The sequence below is a fragment of the Crotalus tigris genome, unplaced genomic scaffold (genome assembly GCF_016545835.1).
Source record: "Crotalus tigris isolate CLP2741 ecotype Arizona unplaced genomic scaffold, ASM1654583v1 scf7180000024342.5246164, whole genome shotgun sequence".
NCBI lineage: Eukaryota > Metazoa > Chordata > Lepidosauria > Squamata > Viperidae > Crotalus > Crotalus tigris.
This window is the reverse complement of record NW_024100512.1, coordinates 3,982,072-4,002,430: the sequence shown is the minus strand read 5'-3', so window position 1 is coordinate 4,002,430 and position 20,359 is coordinate 3,982,072. Positions and strand designations below refer to the sequence as shown.

The 20,359-nt window shown below is 39.8% G+C and overlaps 1 protein-coding gene and 1 long non-coding RNA gene across 5 annotated transcripts in view; one reads left to right on the top strand and one right to left on the bottom strand.

Annotated features, from left to right (window-relative positions):
• Positions 1 to 20,359, top strand: part of LOC120300540 — a 124,714-nt gene that overhangs the window by 65,577 nt on the left and 38,778 nt on the right. The gene's annotated exons all lie outside the window — the stretch shown is intronic.
• Positions 5,114 to 20,359, bottom strand: part of CFAP20DC (CFAP20 domain containing) — a 188,866-nt gene continuing 173,620 nt past the window's right edge. For all 4 annotated transcript variants that reach the window (XM_039326713.1, XM_039326712.1, XM_039326714.1 and 1 more), the window contains 2 exons: positions 15,627 to 15,718; positions 5,114 to 6,328 (listed from right to left, as the gene is read on the bottom strand). In XM_039326713.1, the coding sequence (XP_039182647.1) occupies positions 6,222 to 6,328; positions 15,627 to 15,718 (199 nt within the window). In that variant the 3' untranslated portion in view covers positions 5,114 to 6,221. The remainder of the gene's footprint in view (positions 6,329 to 15,626; positions 15,719 to 20,359) is intronic.

Sequence of the window (20,359 nt, the reverse complement as noted above, 5' to 3'; positions counted from 1 at the left end):
TCCTGCCTGCCTTTTCTCTGTTTCCTAGTGTGCCTCTGGAAAGCCGGGAAGGGGGGGGGGGGCAAAATGAATCTGCTCCTAGTGTGGAATCAAGAAGCTCCAAGGGGCCTTTTCTTGCAGTTGCTGCAGTAATGCTCTCCATTCTTCCTGCCCTGGCTGCTGCACCAAAAGCAGTTGATTATTGCTCAGTGGAACCAGCAGTGGGGTGAGAGGAAGGAATGGATTTCCCTTCTGCTGCCTCTGCCTCAGTGGACAAGACCTCCTTCCAAAAATCTCTAAGATTCTGGCAAGCACAGCTCCAGAAGTGAGCTGTGCTGGCTCAGGAATTCTGGGAGTTGAAGTCAACTAGTCATAAAAGAGCCAAGGTTTCCCTTCTGCCTTCTTCAGAGAGAGAAGCTCTGAAGGTCATTAGGATCAATTGTCCTGGAAGGACAGGGGTCCTCTTCCACACCCTCAATGAATTTCAGCTGGAGGTAGAAAAATGGACAGTGGCTCAGGCTGAAGAGGCAAATTGTGTGGGCCACATCACACACATGGACAACAAATGTCTACAAGTATAGCTCCCCTTGAGTATCACTTCAGCTAATCCTTATTTTCTCCCACCCCATAAGCACTACCCCCCCATACACAATCATATTAATTTTTCACAGGTCATGCTTAACCTAATCAGGGAACTTAAAGGGCTCATTTAAAGAAGAGAAAAGGTCAGGTCTCCCTTCAGAGCCATAGGTGGAGCACCCATGCTTCGAGACAAAATTTCATTTATTTGTAATTAGAAATAAATATTTTATAATATATAATTACATATTGTATTTGTGATTAATCACTATGCTTTAATTATGTTCAATTTGTAACAATGAAAATACATCCTGCATATCAGATATTTACATTACAATTAATAACAGTAGCAAAATTACAGTTATGAAATAGCAACGGAAATAATTTTATGGTTGGGGGTCACCACAACATGAGGAACTGTATTAAAGGGTCACGGCATTAGGAAGGTTGAGAACCACTGCTTTAGCCTAACTTTCTGCAAAGGCTGACCCAGAGCTTGCTTTTTTTGAAAGATACAAAGATTGTTCTTAGAATCTTTCAGTTTCATTTTGGTGCTTTGATATTGCTAAACCTGTATGGCTTATCTCAGAGCCAGAGACCCAAAATGGACTTTGTCTTTGGGTTAGACTTCTATTGATGAAGAGACAATTGCTATTTTTGACCTGATCCTTAAGAACCATGTTTTAAAGCTGGGGCATTTGCATATAGCCATTTCCCAACATTGGTAGGGCTGATGTATCGCTGGTTCGACTTAAATTTCTTCATTTTTAAATTTATTTTATGAAAGACAGCAAATGGGGATTAAAGACATTGGCTACACAAAAACAAGAACTGCAGTCATGAATGAGAACAACATGACAACTTATCTTTCCTTCCTTCCTTCCTTCCTTCCTTCCTTCCTTCCTTCCTTCCTTCCTTCCTTCCTTCCTTCCTTCCTCATATAATTTTTAGCACTTGTTGCATCTGCTGGAGAAAAATGTCTATGGCATTTGTTTTCTCCAGAATCTTATTTACTGTGGTGGGGGTACTGAGGCATGTTTTCCTCAACCCTTTCTACCCTCTCCTTTTGTTTTCTTTATCATGTCCTTTTAGACCAGTGGTTCTCAACCTGTGGGTCGGGATCCCATTTGGGGTCGAACGACCATTTCACGGGGGTCACCAAACAACGCAGTCTGCCATTTTTCCCCCCTTTTCCTTAGCTGTGCTACTCCCTTTTATTCTATTGGCTTTTGAAAGCCAATAGAATAGACTCTCTTGAATAGAGTCTAATTCTATTGGCTTTCAAAAGCCAATAGGAATTGTCCAGGCTGTCTCTGCCTTGCTGAGCCCGCCAAAAGTCCCATTCTGCAAATGGTGCTGCACCAGTTGAGTAGTCCTCGACTTATGACTGGTTGAGTAGTCCTCAACTTACGACTGGTTGGGGGTCGCGGCATTAAAAAGGTTGAGAACCACTGTTTTAGACTGTAAGTGTGGAACTAGTCTATGGAGATTCCCAGTCATCCAGGTCATAGTTGTCTCAAAAGTGCATTTTTCCCAAAAGCAAGTGGACTGGTTTTTTTTTTGAGGAAGAAGAAGACATTTCATTTCCCATCTGTTAGATCCACCAAAAACATAATTGCATATAATGACTGACGGTCATTGGTAGCATCACCATTCTTCCTTCTCTGCTCTGTAGCAGCCAATTGGTAGCACAAATGAAGCAGAAAGCACAATTCAAGCTGGCCAGGGGAATTTCACTTGATATACTGTAGCAAAAAGGAGAGAGCTCCTTTTTCTCTGTAAGAAAGTTCTGAAGAAGAGGAACTGGTCTTGGGTCTGCTAGCTACACCATGCTCAGATCATGCAGCAGGCCATCTTTGAAAAACATTTGTGACATCCGGCCACAAGGGAAGAGATTTTACAGATGTGAGGCTGGGAACTCAAGCTAATAATATTTATGGTGCTTAATAGGAAAATTGACTCTAAATGAACATGGCTCTTTCTTACATTATATTCAAATGGACATAATACAAAGTCTCTCAAATGCCCATTTAGTGATGGCATGGCTGGTAGATAGTGGCATTTTATTCCTGGCCTGGTTTCAGAGGTATGGACTGTTTTCCCATTTGGAGTAACTCTGCTGATTCCTTGCTAATTTGAGACTGCAATCTAAATGAATATGTTACATTTGGGAAAGCAAGATCTTTGTTACAAAGCTTCAAAATATCACCCAGAGGGGAGATGTTTATTGCTATTTAAAAAAAACTCCTCAACAATCCAGTTTGAATAACTAATCAAAAAGCACAGCTGTTTAAGGAAAAAAAGCAATTACAAATGGACAGTAAAGTAAAGTTAACCCATCTGCCATTTATTCCCATTTGCAGGAAACAGAGTTCATGTTTTTCTTTTCCTTTTAAAGCCATCCGTTGATTTCAAAATGAACCTAAAAAAAATAGAACAGCAAGATCTATTAGTATCATGTTGGTATTTATTAAAAAAAAAAAAGGGGGGGGGGAAAGGGCCAGCTGGAAAATCCAACCTTTACCATAATCCCATTTCAAGGTATCTATGTAGGGATTTCATTGAACTTCTGCTCTTCCTGCTTCCTTCTCCTTCCAAAACATTTAATTCAGGCCTTCAAATATTCATCTGTATCTTTTAAAAACATTAGTACTTTTTGTTTTCTTCCTCTTTCTGTTAGTCACGACCCTGTTATTTCTGAGGGGAAAGCTCTTCCATGGTACATTTGCATTTCATTTCATTGCGTTTCAAAAAGCTTCCCCTCAAGAGGAGAGAAATCGCCAGAGCAACTTCTCAAGCTTATTGTTACAAACCACCAGTTCCAGAAGGTTTGCAGACACACAACAACAACATCAAATTCTCTCCCTTGTCATTTTTCAGATGCCATATGGCAAGTGAGCCATGGAGCCCAGTATCCAGTCGCAGCTGGTGTGACATCCTGTAAGGGAAACTGTCACAAAGCTTGAGAGTTTGTCAAATGAGATCATGTGTTCAGTAGCAATGCTGCACTTGTTGAGAAATCGGACTCCAGATAAGGCCAGGTATCTGGTGACTGAAGCCGTCTGTTGAAATCCTTGAGACGAATGGAGTTCAGTGAGCATTAAAAATCAACTGTGGGAAAATAAAGCAAGCTAAATGTTGGGAAGATTTGATCAACTCGCAAGCATTCAAAATTCACCAGTGGTGGAATTTTAAGATTAATTTTTCTATTGTTGTTTGGAAATATTGATATTTTTGAACATATCAGTTTGGAAAGCCAAGTTGAGTTCTTCTAGAATTGGATGGGATTCGGGAGAGAATTAAAACTCAGTTAATTTAACTTGTTTACTTTGGATAAAAATCACAATCGTATAATGAGATTATTCTGCATTTATGTATTTCCTCATGTTCTATATCATTAAAAATGACCATTTTTTGAGATATCTGGAGCCACATCTGAGGAAATCAAGAGCTGCATGTGGCTTGGGACTTCAGTTTATGCCCTTGTATTGTAAAAGTGATCAGAAAAGGGTTCCACTTTTAATACAATTCTCTACCTTTCATCTCAACATGGCACCTTTTGGTGTTACCAGAAATTAATCTCTTATAGCTTTAATCAATAGGTCTGGATAATGTAGTATTTTTTTGTCTCTAGTTAGCATGTGGGAGAGCCAGTATGGTATAGTGATGATGACATCAGGCTAGAAACCAGACGATCATGGCTTCTTGTCCTGCCTTAGTTTTTCTCAGCCCCAGGAAGAAGGCAATGGCAAACTGCTTCTGGAAACCTTGCCAAGAAAACTGTAAGCTTGCCTAGTCCAGCAGTCACCAGGAGTCCACACTGACTTGAAGGTAAAAAAAAAAAAAGAGAGAGAAAAGTTAAGCATGCGCAAGAATCCACTACAACAGTATTCCCACAGATTATCTACTACACCCCGAAGTAATCTGTTCTATTGTCTGTGGAGATTCTCAGTCATCCAGGTTATAGTTATCCCCAAATGCTTTTTCATGAGGCAACTGGAATTTCTTATTTTTTCTTTGAAGAGGTTTCGCTTCTCATCCAAAAAGCTTCTTCAGCTGAAGAAGCCTCTTGGATGAGAAGCAAAACCTTTTCAAAGAAAAAATAAGAAAGTCCAGTTGCCTCGTGAAAAAGCACCTTTGATATAATCTGTCCTATTGTTGAACAGATCTTACCTTAGAAAAACTTTCCTGATGTTTAATTTTTCAAACTAATTTAAACCCATTCTTTCTTGTCCTGTCTTCTGAAACAAGTCTAAAAAAAAATCTGGTCTACATGATAGCCATTCAGATGTTTGAAGGCAACCACTATGTCCTCACAATGTTTTTTTCCTCCTCAGGCTAAATACTGTATGTCCACAGTCAACCATTCCTTGTTAGAATATTTCTTTATCTCTTCTGAACGTGCTCCTAGTTGTCACCACCTTTCCTAGAGTGCTGCACGCAGACCTGGATACAGTATTTTGGGTATGAGATAGCCAAAACACAATAGAAAGGAATGAGGAATGACTTCTCCTAACCCTGACACTATACTTCTTTTGAAGCAACCTAAGATTACTTTTCTTTTTCTTTGCAGTTGCATCACACTGCTGGCTCATTTCAACTAGGGATCCACTAAAACACCCAAATCGCCTAATAGGCTCCCTTAGTCTTATACAGGTAATCTGCCACGTATGTTCATATTTGAGTCTGGAATTCCAGTTGTAAGTTGTACCGATTGTTAAGTGGGTCACCATGCCTGATTTTATGACCCTTTTGCGGCAGCTGTTAAGCGAATCACCATTGCGGTTAAGGGAATCAATTATCTGTAACGTGCATTTCTTTTTGCCAGAAAATGGAAAAGTAAAAGTAAAGCGGTTTCTGGAAATAAATGTCATAATTGTGGTCATGGGACTGCAAATCCCAGTAAATGTGGGCTGGTAGTCCAGTGACCCAAATGCAATGATGTGACCACAGGAGGCTTGGCTGTGGAAATTCCAATCTGGGTTGTAAGTAGCTCCATTGTAGCTCTGAATAGTTGCTAAGCGACTGGTCATAAATCAAGGGCTACCAGTACTCATACCTTTGATTTTTCCTGCTCAAATGCAGGACTTTGCATTTCTTCCTGTTGAAATTCATTGTCCTGTATTCTTCTTATTGTTCCATTTTGTCAAGATCCTCCTGAATCTTGACATTATCCTCTAAGGTGTTTGTTACCCCCCTATATATTTTTTTTAAAGAATATTGTTTTAACAAATAGCAGGAATAAAAAAAGAAAAGACAATTGATGGAGGTACTTCTTTCTGAACATTGTATTTTTAAAGTACAAAGATGCCATATATGTCTTTAAATGACTGGGGAATAAAAAAAATGGCTAGGTGAAAAAAAACTATGCAAGCTTTCACAGATTAAATCCAGGACATATCTTTGATTTGGTGTAATTCAGTTCACAGGTAGGAATCTTTCATACTGCAAATAATAGGAACAAATTAAATGTGTACAAAAGTCAGAGGATCTTTCTAAGCACTCTGATAAAAATAGCAGGAATGGAAAAAGGAAACAAAATATTTCATGGTCTTTTCGAGTCTTTCTCTGTTCGCCTTAGGGGCAGGGAGAACAGCATTTGCCAAAGCTCTGGGTGCTGCAGAGTTTGTGCTCTTTGTGGCGCTCCATATTTCTTCACATATCTATGCCAACTCATAATATTTTCCAGTCTCAGGATCGAAGTAGCAGTTTAGGCATGGGTCGTACAAGAGAGTGAGAACTTCATCTTCTTCCCTCCCTTCACCTTCACCTAAAGGGAAAGGCAAAACAACAGATGATGTACGATGTTCCAAGAACATGAAAGATTTGCTTTATCTGCAAGACAAAAGAAAAGAAAGAAAAAAAGAGAAAGAGAAAAAAAGAAAAGAAGAAAGGAAGAAAGAAGGGAGGGACCCAACTAGAACGTATTAAAACGAGACAATATGCTGTGGGAAATGACTCACAGCTATATAGGTTGTCCTTGACTTACGACTGATTGCTTAACATTCAAAATTACAACAGATCTCCCTGCAGGTAGTTAGGACCTGGTTCTGAAGCTCTGATGGCTGCCCTCTCCACAGTCACGTGCCAGCATGTTGGGCACTTGGGAATTGCCCTGCATTTATGGCTGTTTGCAGCGTGCCATGGTCATGGGACTGCATTTGATGACAAGTTTGGTTTTCAGCAAAACCAGCCCAAAGCAAACCACGTTCTTACTTAATGACCATGGCATTGGCTTGAGGACAGGCTCCATTATGATATTAAGTCGAGGACCACCTGTACTGTATATCAAAGGCCCATTGAATACAGCAAGTTTTCTCCTAGAAGGGTCAGAACAGATGCTCTGGGAAACTTTCAAGCAAGCAGGAAATTGAAATATTCTAAGAGATTTCCTGAAATAGTATGTTTCACTCTGTTGGAAGACTTTAAGCAAAGATTAGCCATCTGAGATGAGTTAGGCAGAGAGAGAGAGAGAGAGACTAGCCCCAAGTCAACCAGCTGGCTTCTGTGCCTAAGGCAGGATTAGAACTCACGGTCTTCTGATATCTATCTGGCTTTAGCTCTCAAGGGTGGTGCTATTTGATAAAAGAGCACTGGCTTTTTGTCCTGCCATTGCTCACCATTATACTTTCTTTACCTAAAGTAAAACTTCAAAAAATAAATCCCTAAAAAACCTAAGATAAACCAATACTGTCTGGTATTTTTCATACCAGAGAGTTCCAACTGTGCTCTAGTTCCTGCTTTAATTTATTTGGATTGGATTTTAAACCCCAATTAATCTTGAAAGCTTGATATGATTTCCAGAGCTGAAAAGTCAGTCAAGTAATGAAAAATTCTAAGCATAAAAGAGGCAGTAAAGGCTAATGTAAGCATCTTTCTAATACCTAATAAATTGGAAAGTCATGTCTCCTCCAAATGTACAAGGAAGAACAGCAACATTTTAAGTGGATTTGCTAAAAAAACATCACTCAATGTCTATTGGCTGGTCAGGCTTTGGAGCCACTATCATCCTCCATCTACTCTTCTTGATCATCATCAACAGTCAAAGATTCCGGAAGCAACTGACAGGTGGACTGGGAAGGATTAAAATTGGGATTATAAAATTCGATACTACAACATGTATAGAACTCCAGCACAGAGGTTGCTTTGCTGTGTAAACTGCATATTGCAGCACCATCCTATTTGCATATATTGACTATGTGCCATTAAGTCAGTTTCAACTCCCAATGACTATATAGTTGTTCTCCATGATAGTCTATCTCTAGCCTGTTTTTTGCCACTGTAATTGAATCTGTCCACTTTGCTGCTGATTATCCTCTTCTTTTCTTTCTTTCCTTCCACCTTTCCCAGCATTAGAGCCTTTTCCAAAGAGCTGGATCTTTATATAATGCGTCCAAAGTAGGATACTTAGAACCTGGCCATTTGTGCCTCAAATGAAAACACTGGGTTGATTTGTTCAATCATCCATTGGTTTGTTTTCTTGGCTGTCCACAGCACTTTCAGGAACCCAATGACAAAGTTCAAGGGAATCAAAGTTCAAGGGGGCTGGACTAGAAGACCTCTAAGATCTATTCTATTCTATTCTATTCTATTCTATTCTATTCTATTCTATTCTATTCTATTCTATTTCTTTAAAATCCAATTTTCATTTACATAGAGCAGATCTGGACATTTTACAGTCCTCGGGACACATTTGGTTTATGGGCAGTCCCAGTCCAGCCTGCTGTGCTAGCAACAGTGGAGAGGAGGATGTTGGCAGTGTCAGGGGTGAGACAGCAGTCGTGGGAGGCCAGTGTAGCGTCAACAGAGAGGGCAAGATGTGTTGGAGAGTGGAGAGCAGTGGTGGGATTCAGCTGGTTCGCACCACTTCGGCAGAACCGGTAGCTTATTTTTTGTTGCCCAGATCCAGAATGGACTTCTGGAAGTGGCACCCACACAGAGAACCAGTTGCTCACATATTTGAAGCTCACCACTGGTGGAGGGGTATGCAAAAGCAGCATTGGGAGGAGAGTGGCAGCAGCATTAGGGGAGGGGCAGCAGTGGTGGTACTCCACAACAGTCCCAATTTCTCATAGGGCTCCTTATGCTCCCCCCTGCCCTAGCGTGTCCCAGGAATACCATGGCTTGCATGATTCTGATCTCTGTAGGCAGAGGTACATCGTTGCATTTGAATATCTTTTCCAAGGTCTTCATGGCTGCTTTCCTGAGTGCTAGTCTGTGGTGTATTTTTTTGACTGCTTGTTCTTTTACTGTTGATAGTTGATCCTAAAAGGCAGAAGTTATCCACCACTTCAATATCTTCAATGTCAATTCTACCCCTTTGTTCTACCTTTTGTCATGAGTTTGGCCATCTTTGTATTGTATTGTATTGTATTGTATTGTATTGTACTGTACTGTACTGTGTTGTGTTGTATTGTATACTATATCCCAAAACATGCATGTGCAGTTATAAAAATATTAAAATGACAGCAGCAATGTGGCAATGCTAGCCACTGGATGAACAGAAAGTGGATAAAAAGGGGAAAAAAGAGCTTTAGTAGAAAAGATGATGAGCCTTTGGCCTTGGACCAGATTTATCTGTTCCATTATTCAGTTCCCATCTGCTGTCAGCCAGATGTTTCTGAAAATTTACAAGGTGACAACCCTCTTGCATTCCTTTATCCTCACTAATGAGTGTATTCATTAGTATATTGATACTGAAGGCGGTGATTTCATTAAGCTACCATGGCTAAGGACTGTTGATAGACCTATCTATGCTTTTCAAGTTCATCTGCAACCTTTTGAAAAACTTGTGTTGCTCTGTTATTAAATTACTCAGTACTCTTTCTGCACTCTGCTTACATTCAGCAGCATATTGTCTAGCAAAGGCTCCTGCTGAATTCCAATCGCCAACACTGATCTACAAATCCAACCATCAGAATAAATAAACGTGAAGTAAGAATATATGTGGTAGATGACAATGTTCTCCCCACTCTGCTCTAACATCTATCCTGCATTGCATAATCAAGGCACATAGAAATTTTTCACTGACTTTGTGTCTTGCCATTCTTGGCATTTTGTAATGGAACACATTTTGTTAAAACGATGGCAAAGAGCTATGGGCTAAAATGTAATGTGAATGATACCAAGTCATGATTCACAGTTGCATGTGAACAGCTTTCTTTTTTCTCATAATCACAATACACAGTAATGATATCGTATGCTTAGCTTCTTCAAAGTAATGGCCTGTTATGCCAACAGTAATGGGTTTACAATGTTGAAAATGTATTATTAGCTGGTGATGTTAGATGAAGAATGCAGATAAGTGCATAAATAGCCCTACATTACACGTTCTTTCCCTCCGATTCTTTAAGGGGCTATGCTTTGTGTCATAGGATATCTTTCATATCTTCATATCATCTCCATTTTCTAAAAGGGAGATTGAAACAATTTCGGTGACTTAACTGCCCAAAGAAACTCCACTCTATGTTCTTGGAATATAAAGACTCTAAGACGGCATCGCGAAAGTGGCAGGCGACCAGTAGCTTTTCTGCTCATCTAGTTTTTTCACAATCTGTACAAACAAATTAATATGGATTTTGGCCCATGCATTTTCCATAAGTGGCTCGGTGAGCCAAGCTCTATGAATGAAGAGGAGGACTGATGAGGTTCTTTGATCATTGCCATTTTGGCAGTAAAAATTAGCCACCTGTTTGGGAATATTAAATGCAAAACTTCTCTCAAAAGAGACTTATAAGCTACTTGGGGGCTATAGGTGGCCCATATAGATGGCTATAAGTTTTAAAGAAGAGATTGGCAACCGTTTGTCTGAAATAGTATAGAGTCTGCTGCTTGAGCAGGGGGGATTGGACTAGAAGACCTCCAAGATCCCTTCTGTTATTCTGTTATAACAAGGCAGCTCAAGCTTGACTGGCTTCAAAACAATATTTTTATTTGGTGTATGGCTATCTTAACTACCAATTTATTTTTCTGTGAGATAGAAAGTGCTGATCATGATTGGGCTACTTAAAGCCTAGAGCTTGGGCCTATATGACTTTGGGAGAGTGCTAGAATACTTTCTTCTCTATGATTAGCTCATTAACACAGCTTTGTTTCTTAAAGAGAAATGTCTTATTATGGGAGTGTTTGTTAGGGAACTTTGCACATTAAAACGCGCTATAAGAAAGGTAAGTGGCCCTGGTATTCTCCAGATGCTGTGAACATCAGTTCTCATCTGCCCCTGTCATATGGCCAATAGCAAGAGATTATTAGAACTATAATTCCAGCCATCTGGAGATACTCAACTGCCAGCCGTGATACGTTAAGAGCCATCTTCTTTCCTCAGTTTTGGGAGCGCTTATTTTATTCATTGATCAGAGAGAAATGGAGCATTTGTCAAAATCATGTATCAATCTGAAATGGCTTTCAAAAGCCCAAACTGATGTGATTGTTCTGGGGTCTGCACACAAACTCTAATTCCTAAATAAATATTTTATTTATTTTTAAATTGGATGCCTGAAGGCTAAACTCTTTGTAGCACAAATTATACTTAATTATATTGTTTTTGTAAGTGGATGATATTATTGGCCGAATTGTCATCATCGTCCTCTCCCTCCTCCTCCTTGTAAATAGATGATACCACATAAAACTGACTTTTCAGGGACATTATAACCCGGCCATCCTCTCATACTCCCTTAATGCATATTACTGAATTAAGTTTGGGGAATTGATCTAAGCCTACTTTCCATTACATGTTCATCATTGTCTGAAAAAATCTATCACCTAGCATGAGTCCACTAAGCCACAATTGTGTTACACGGTATAATAAAGCCAACTGGCATTGCCTTTACCATTACTTTTGCTTGGGGGCTAATTGAAAGGATGCAAAGGATTTACAGAATCAAGTCATCCTCACTAAGGGTTAAGAAACACCAAATCAGAAAATGGTATCAACCATCTAACGATGCCATTTGATACACAAGGTTCTAATTCAACATATATTCAGGAAAGGATTGAGGGAACTGCAACCCAAGGAATAAAACAGAATTATCTTACAAAGCCAGACTGCGTTTGTCTACTGCATTACAGGAGCAAATGGCAGGATAAGGAAGTCACTACTTATTCCACTGATGCAAGCTCAGAAGTATTAAAGTGGCCTTTGCTTCAGGAATACACCTGACCACATGGATTTGGGATTCTGTTTGAGAAAGACGGCTCCTTGGTATGAAATAAAACTAAAGAAACATGGCACTCATTTGCAAAAGGGGATTGGTTTTTTAAAAAGAATGTTATCCATTCCTTCTCCCATCACTGCGTTCCTTCAAGGCCTAAAAGATCTACTTCAGAACAAACAAATACTTCACAAACAGTCAAGAAATTATAAAAGGGAGAAAAACTTTTGGTCTCTTGAATATTCACAATGAATTATGTTTCAAATAAAAGACAGCACAGAATCCTTTTACTAGCAATAAACGGAACTGGTTGTTTTAGGATTTCATTAGAGAAGCATGTAAAAATCGACAGGGATATTCTGTACAGTAGTAAATAATCGTAAGATTTTATGGCTGATACCCTAATTTTGTTATTTTCAAACTTGTCCCTCTGTGATTCAGGAAGCATCACGCTTTCAGGAAGCAACTGTTGTTCGAAGCACTGTTTCTCCTATGGCTATAATCCCTAATAATTGCTGGAAAGCATTACTGGCCCAGGTAAAAATAAAATCTTCTTGCTTTGGACTAAAAGATCATAATGTTTTATATAAAAATCTGCTCTTTACTCCCTGCCCCTCATACACAAGTAATCCTTGAGTCACGACCATTTGTTTAGTGACCGTTCGAAGTTACAACGGCACTTTTCAGACTTATGACTGGTTTTCACACTTATGTTGTAGCATCTTCATTGTCACATTAGTGTGCCTGAAAACTGACATGTATTTATGACAGTTGCAGTGTCCTGGCATCATGTGATCACTATTGGTAATCTTCTCAGCTGGCATGCAAATTCAAGAGGGGAATCCAGATCTGCTTAACAACTGCATGTTTCACTTAGCAAGTGCGGTGATTTGCTTAACAACTATGGCAAACCTGTCATAAAATGAGGCACAATTCACTTAACAACTATCTTGCTTAGCAACAGAAACGTTGGGCTCAATTGCAGTAGTAAGTTGCTGTATTTCTGCTGCATTATTCAGGGTAGAAAAAAAGCCAATTGACGGGCAGAAATTCCTGCTGATTTTGTCTGCCTTTATTTTTATTTTTTAAAATTTGTTTTATTGTTTGTTTCTTCAGTTTTATGATACAAACTTGTAGTAATGGCATTTTTTTTTTAAAAAAGGCACTGCTATACAGTATGGAAGCCATCAAAAGTCATGAAGATTTTGGTAAGGTAGAAATCTAATCAATTAATAAATTCAGGAGACATCTCTGGATCGAGCTGAAAATTACTTTTTAATATGGAATAGTGGAACAGGTTCTTCCATGCAATTTTCTTGGCTTTTAAGATTTCTGAGAATTGCGGCAGAGCTTCAGAAGAAATGGAATTTTCATTAGATTGATATTAAAAAATTTCTCACTTCCTCATCTGAAATATTTATTTACTATATGTTTGAATAAAAAAGTACAATAATTAAAGTGGCGTGTTTAGCATCTTTAACCTTATGTACATTCAGACCTCTGAAAATCATTCCTGATCTTGATAGTTATTTTGCTGTTATTGTTCTATCCCAGCCTATGGCCGACCTTGTTAAAGGCACAAGGACCAAACCCCTGTTGAGAAAATAGACTGGAAACTCAAACAAAACAAACCCCTTTTAATATGGGTAACAAACCTGCCAAATAATCCAGAAACAAAAGCAGCAAAACACAATCCAAATGGAGGAAATTGTCCACATGAAACACGATGCAAACAGAAAAACAGTCACCGGCAATACTAACAGAACATGATCCCATGAAGTACGTTGCAACGGTTGCCTTCAGCAACCAACACCGCCCACACCTTCCCTTTTTATAAAATAGTCCCAAGGCGTTGCCTCTCAGTGCCTTCTCCTCCTCCCCTGGAATTGTCGTATTGACTGTTGCTGATCTGCTCTCGCTAATTGCCTGCGTCTATGAGCATCAATCATCATGTCCATCAGGTGTGAATCCTCCAAGTCTGACTCATTCTTCCCATACAGCTGAGCTTCATCAGGAACACGACTGGAGGGCCCAGGCTCTTCATCAAACCGTGAGTCTTGTAATTCATCAGAGCCTCCCTCTGACCCTGATGGCCCTTCAAATGCCTCCTCCACCTCCTCCTCAGATTCCCCAGACTCAGCTGTTGGGAACACAGGCTGGCACGGAATCACGACAGTTATAACATATTGCAAATTTACATGTTCCTGAAAAAACTCCGTTTATATAGTATGTTAAGGAATCCATTACTAACTAGCCTTCACTCCTACAATAGCTAAAGTACAGTCAAATCTTGATTTTATGGAGTCTTCTTCAGCAAACATCTGATTTAATGGAAAAAACTGACTTCAGACTCCCCCCCCCCATGGAAGAGTCTGTTTTATGGCAAAGTAATATGGACAATTTAAATAAATAATAAAACGTGTGTTTTTTATAAATAACATATTAATTACATGTAAATTATATTAATTTTGTGAATTACTGTATATAAACTGGATTTAATGGAAAATTAGATTTAATGGACAGCTCTTCCTCCACATATTTGCTGCTTGCAAATACACAGTAAGTTCTTGTATGGAACTGTGGAAATGATAGGAATCCTTGGTGGGTTGTAGGGTGGAAAAGGCTCAGGGCCAGGCTATTTGAGAGACCGCCTACTATCTCATAGTTCCCTACGTCCGGTTAGATCCCACAGGCTGGGCCTCCTTCAGGCCCTGTCGGCCAAGCAGTGCCATTTGGCGGGGCCGCGGAGGAGGGCCTTCTCTGTGATGGCCCCCACGCTTTGGAACCAGCTCCCCCCGGAGATTAGGACCGCTCCCACCCTGTTGGTCTTCCGGCAGGCCTGGGGTTTATAAAACCTGACCCCTGGATGACTGTCTTTGCATTGTTTATTTTGTTATGTTTTATGTGTTTTTATTGTTAGCTGCCCAGAGTCCTTCGGGAGTGGGGCAACTTATAAATTTTAAAAATAAAATAAAATAATAAATAAAAAGGAAGGAGAACAGAAGTGAAATTCTTAGGAAAATGCTGCTAGTTTATGATTTCATTCATGGCAGAATTGCTTCATTAAGCCCTTTTCTAAGAAACAGGCAGCACAACTCTCTTTTTCATTAGATATAATATTCAAGAACAGAACAAAGTGGTGCTGGTGGGTCCCTGTGTAGGAATGCTAAAAGAAGAATTATCTGAGGTATTCGGGAAGGCACAACCTATATACTAATAAAAGACAATATATGTAACTGAGGGATGAACTGTGGAGTCCTTTGTGCTCTGAGCTTAGTTGTTTTCCTGCAGGTGCTTCATTACCCAAGTAGGTAATATCTTCAGAGCTATAGGGAGTGGGCTTTCCTTAATTTCACAATGCATGGACAGATTTAACCATAGTTTCAACTGGGAAACGTGAGCATCCTATACCAAGTTAAATCCAAAAATGCCTGGAATTCCTGGTAACTCAGACAAATCAGCCAACAACAGGCACATAGAGATAAAGAACAGTTACATAATAATCAAAAGAGACAATAAAAAAGTTAAAAATGGAAGAAAAAGACTAGAACCTCTCCTGGCCAGCAATTAACATTCAGACAAGCAGAGATTTATATTTGGATTAACACCAGACAATCAAGCAATAAACAATAACCCTATTAAGGAACTATCAAAGATAAAACACCAACACTGATAGAATAATCTCCTATATATAAACAGAGAGCAAAGTCCTCTCCCTTTTAGCACTTAAGATGTTACCTATCTGGGTAATGAAATGTCTGCACAAAAATAGCCAAGGTCAGAGAGCACCAAGGACTCCATTTTTATAGCATTTTTATACTATCTAACAAATGGAGGAGTTAATGGCATGTTGCTGCAGTTTCTAGTGTTCTTTTGTTCTCACTTCATTTCAGTGGCAACATTTCCACTCATTCTTACCTTGGGCACTTATGTTTGCTGAAGCTTTGTTATATTCTGCCACCTGTTGGCTAGGAGGAATGATAGGAGGGCTGAAGACTTGTAGCCAATCCCTGAAAAACACAATTTATGCCATCATATTTCTAAGGAAACAAAGATTAGTTTGTGAATTATTCAATGCAAGTTGGCACAACGTAACAGGTCCTTCTCTCCTCCTTCTCCCCATGACTTCTGCTTCTTAATGTAACTCATTCCAACTTCATAGGTCTAAAAACATGATGTACTACCAAAAAAGAAAAAAAAATGTTAGTTTTCTTTAGAGCAGACATATCAAACACAAGGCCCGGGGGCCAGATGCGGCCCGCAAAGTGGTTTCATGTGGCCCGCAAAGCCATCCTGGAAACAGTGAGGAAACGGCCCCCTCTGCCTTGGCCCTGGATGGCCGGGAGCCAATGTACAATTTTATGGTGGCCATCTATGCTGAAGTCTTAGCTCCATAAGCCCCCCCTGCATGGCCTGAGAGGAAAAGTGAGGCTCCTCCAATGGACCATGCCTTAGCCCTTGCCCTGGTCTCACCCTCTTCTGCTGGAGACCCTCAGATCTATCCCACTCCTGCCCAGGCCCCCACAGTCACCTTTGACACGAACGATGTAGAGCTGGCCATGCCCACCCAGTAGGCCACACCCATTCCATCCACATCTACCCAGTAGGCCGCACCCACCGTGGCCACACCCACCTGCCTCCTGAGGGCAACTGCAATTCTGATGCGGCCCTCAATGAAATTGAGTTTGACACCCCTGCTTTAGAGGCTACATTCTTAGAACGTGGCCCAATTTATCCACTTTTTGTACCCTTTTCATCATCAAGGGTAGCCTGAGGTAAATCTGCTTTATATTTGGCAGACTAGCAATTTCTAATCCTATATTGTGAAATACTTCATAACCAATAAATTATATTGGTTACCTGCCTTGCATTACCTGTTGCAGTGTATAGTAGGATAGGCAGTGTCCTAGGATAAGATGCATAAGAACACATTTACGAGACTTATGAGTACTCCATAAAAATGTTTTTAGCAGGGCATATTTTTTAAAAAATCTGTAAACAAGTAAGATCTTTATGCATATGTGTACACGTGAATTCAAATTAACACCAAGAGTGATATATAAAAAGTCAAAAGTCTACACAACAGCTCAATTCATTCAATACAATACATATGGACGGAATTACAATATGGTGTGAAAGCATGGGACACTATAAGGTGATTTTCTATCATTCGTTGAAAACTCATTATGAAAAGGATGAGAAAAGTATGATAGAAACTAAGATACAATGATAGACCCTGAGTAAAAATGTGACAGTAAAGGTTCAGGTCTCAAAGGAGGAAACCCAACTGAGAAGACCCAAACCTTGGTATTTCTGGAAGAATACTATCTGAAGTTGTGATAAAAAAAAAAATCATTTATCAAGAAAACCATCAAACTGGAGCAGATTCAAATGGTTGTTTTATTACTTGAAAGCTAGCAAGTTTATCACATCACTGGTCTCTTGCACCCGGAAGTGCCAAGAACAAGAATCAAGGTCACATAAATGTTATACGGTAAGATTGAAAATTTGTACACACTAGAAGACTGAGAATAAAGAAGGAATTATTTTATAACCAATAAAGAAAAACATAACCACAAGCATGAGCTACCTTTATCTTGTAAAAAATTACTCCTAGATATTTACTTCTCTCCTAGAGGAGAACTGTGCTAGCTGATGTCTAGGGGTGACATGATAGCAGTATTCCAGTATTTGGGGGGCTGCCATAAAGAAGAGGGGGGTCAAATTATTTTCCAAAGCACCAGAGGGCAGGACAAGAAACATTGGTTGGAAACTGACCAAAGAGAGAAGCAACCTGGAATTAAGGAGAAACTCCTAACAGTGAGGACAATTAACCAGCGGGACAGCTTGCCTTCAGAAATCGTGGGTGCTCCATCACTGGAGGTTTTTAAGAAGAGACTAGACAGTCACTTGTCTGAAATGGTATAGGTTCTCCTGGTATAGGGGGTGGACTAGAAATTCCATTCCATTCCATTCCATTCCATTCCATTCCATTCCATTCCATTCCATTCCATTCCATTCCATTCTATGGAAAGGATACAACCAGGCTCTTCTAACACCACTGGGATGCTACATAGCAGCTTTGATGTATATATGGAATCTAAGACCTAAGGGTTATTCTAAAAACCTGACCCCGTATTCACAGAAGAAAGAGGTAAGAAGGTATGGCACTCCTGCCTCCTCTAAAGATGTTGGATAATTGATTGGAATACACGCAAATACAAAAACCTTTAAAAGCAAAGGGAGAAGTGGTTTGATAACACTATCACATTCATCTTCTTAAGAAACCACCTAGGCAACCAGAAACTGGGCCACGCAAACAAGCAAAGCCCCATCCGCAGGATGCAGGCAGCACATGAAACCACGCCCCCTCTGGTCTGTGGAAAAACCTCTCTCCGTGGAACTGGTCCCTGGTGTCCAATGGGTTGCGGGCCATTGTCTTAAGACAAAAATGACTTTACCTCTGTTGGAGCTGTTCTACCCGTTTAGGAGTCGCAGCCTCGAGGGCTCCTACCACTACTGGGTCCTTTTTGTCCTTCACTTTCCACATCCTCTCTAATTCTTCCTTCAGGCTGTCGTACTTCTCCAGCTTCTCATACTTCTTCCTGACGTTGCTGTCACTTGGCACCGATTCGTCTATCACCATTGCTATATTCTGGTCCTTGTCTACAACCACAATGTCTGGTTTACTGACCATTACCTACATGCTCATTTGGATCTGGATAACAAGTCCCATAAGATCTTAATTAATTTTCCACAATCTTCTGTGAAATCTCCCATCTGGACTTGGAAGGGTCTAGCCGATACACTGTGTGGCTGATTCTACACACAATGCCACCTACTTGGTTTTGCCATTTAGTGTATCTGTAGAGTCCTTGGTGCTGTCTGAGCTTAGTTGTTTTTTGCAGATTTCATTACCAAACTAGGTAGGATAATCAGGATATGCTGTTCCCGCCTGAATCTTACACCCTGACATTATGTTTGGATTGTCTCTGCGGTCTCTTTGCATAGACTGCACCTCAGGTTCTGTCTAGTGTGGTAGATCCCTGCTTTGTTGCTATGATCAGTGCCCAGTGCTAACCTTTAGCCCAGTCTTTTCCAGCCAACAGATTAATCCCAACAGATACTCCTTCCACATATAAATACCTCTGGAAATCAAGCACACTGGCAAAACAACTAATCACTGAATAACTTGCTGTGTCATATATCCAATTCCTTATGAATCATTTTTTGCAATAGCATTTATGCTCCATGTCTTCCATTACAAAAGGGAATGATTTATGTTTTAAATGCTTGCTAATGGTAGTTTTATTCTTTATGTCAAAGTGTCTGGATAAATAGCCCATTTTGTTCTCATTTTCTAGTCTGGAACCATTAAAAATAACTATTAGATGAGGCTTGCCCTAAACAGAAACATCTACTTCTAAAGTGAATGTAAAATTCCCTTTAAAGAGGAACACCACCTTCCATGGTGGTAGCACTCAGAAGTTAGAAACTACCATATATTCTGGCGTATAAGGCGACTAGGCATATAAGACGACCCCCAACTTTTAAGAAGATTTTCAGGGTTTAGAAAGTCATCTTATACGCCAGAAAATACAGTACAATATTGAATTTCTGTTTATAGATGAGCACAATAGGAGCTCCTTTGCTGCTAGAAAGCTTTGTCTTGGTAGTGCTTATTTCTGTAAAAAAAAATAGGGCTGGCCACTAGGGGGCAGATTGGTTTTAAATTCAGAGAACAGCTACCCGTATATTCCTGCGTATAAGACGACCCCTGACTTTTGAGAAGATTTTCAGGGATTAGAAAGTCATCTTATACGCCAGAAAATACAGTACAATATTGAATTTCTGTTTATAGATGAGCACAATAGGAGCTCCTTTGCTGCTAGAAAGCTTTGTCTTGTTAGTGCTTATTTCTGTAAAAAAAAATAGGGCTGGCCACTAGGGGGCAGATTGGTTTTAAATTTAGAGAACAGCTACCCGTATATTCCTGCGTATAAGACGACCCCTGACTTTTGAGAAGATTTTCAGGGATTAGAAAGTCGTCTTATACATCGGAAAATACGGTATCTGTGAGAATGGCATGGTGAGAACAGCAGCTCCTGACCAATAAGCTTAAAAGGAGAGAGGTAAATAATAAAAGTAGAATAATCTACTACAAGAGCAGGGGAAGTTCTTCAGGGATAAAGGAAGCCAAGCTATTTGGTAGAAGAAAATCCAAAGTCCACCCTAGAAGACGACGACAGCAAACCACTTCTGTACCCTTCCTGAGATAACTATATTGGTATGGTTGAAGCATTTAGATGAACTTGGATACCAGATGTTAAGTGGTCTGTAATGGGCCTGATATGGTGTAAAGGGCATGTAGCTACATGAAGAAATGGCAAAGTTATTCAAAAAGGCCCAACTAAATATATATTTCGATATAACCATTATATATAAAAATTAACAGATATCCCATGAGTATGTTATACAGAGTAATAATTAGAAAACACAGCAAATTTTATAGAAACTGAGGATTCTGACATTTAAAGTCCACTCACCTTCAATTTGCCAAGATTGGGAAGCTCTGCATTCCAGTCCCCTATTATTAACGTTATGTTTTTTCTTGACAATGCATTTCCAGGTATATGGACTTCAGTTCCTAA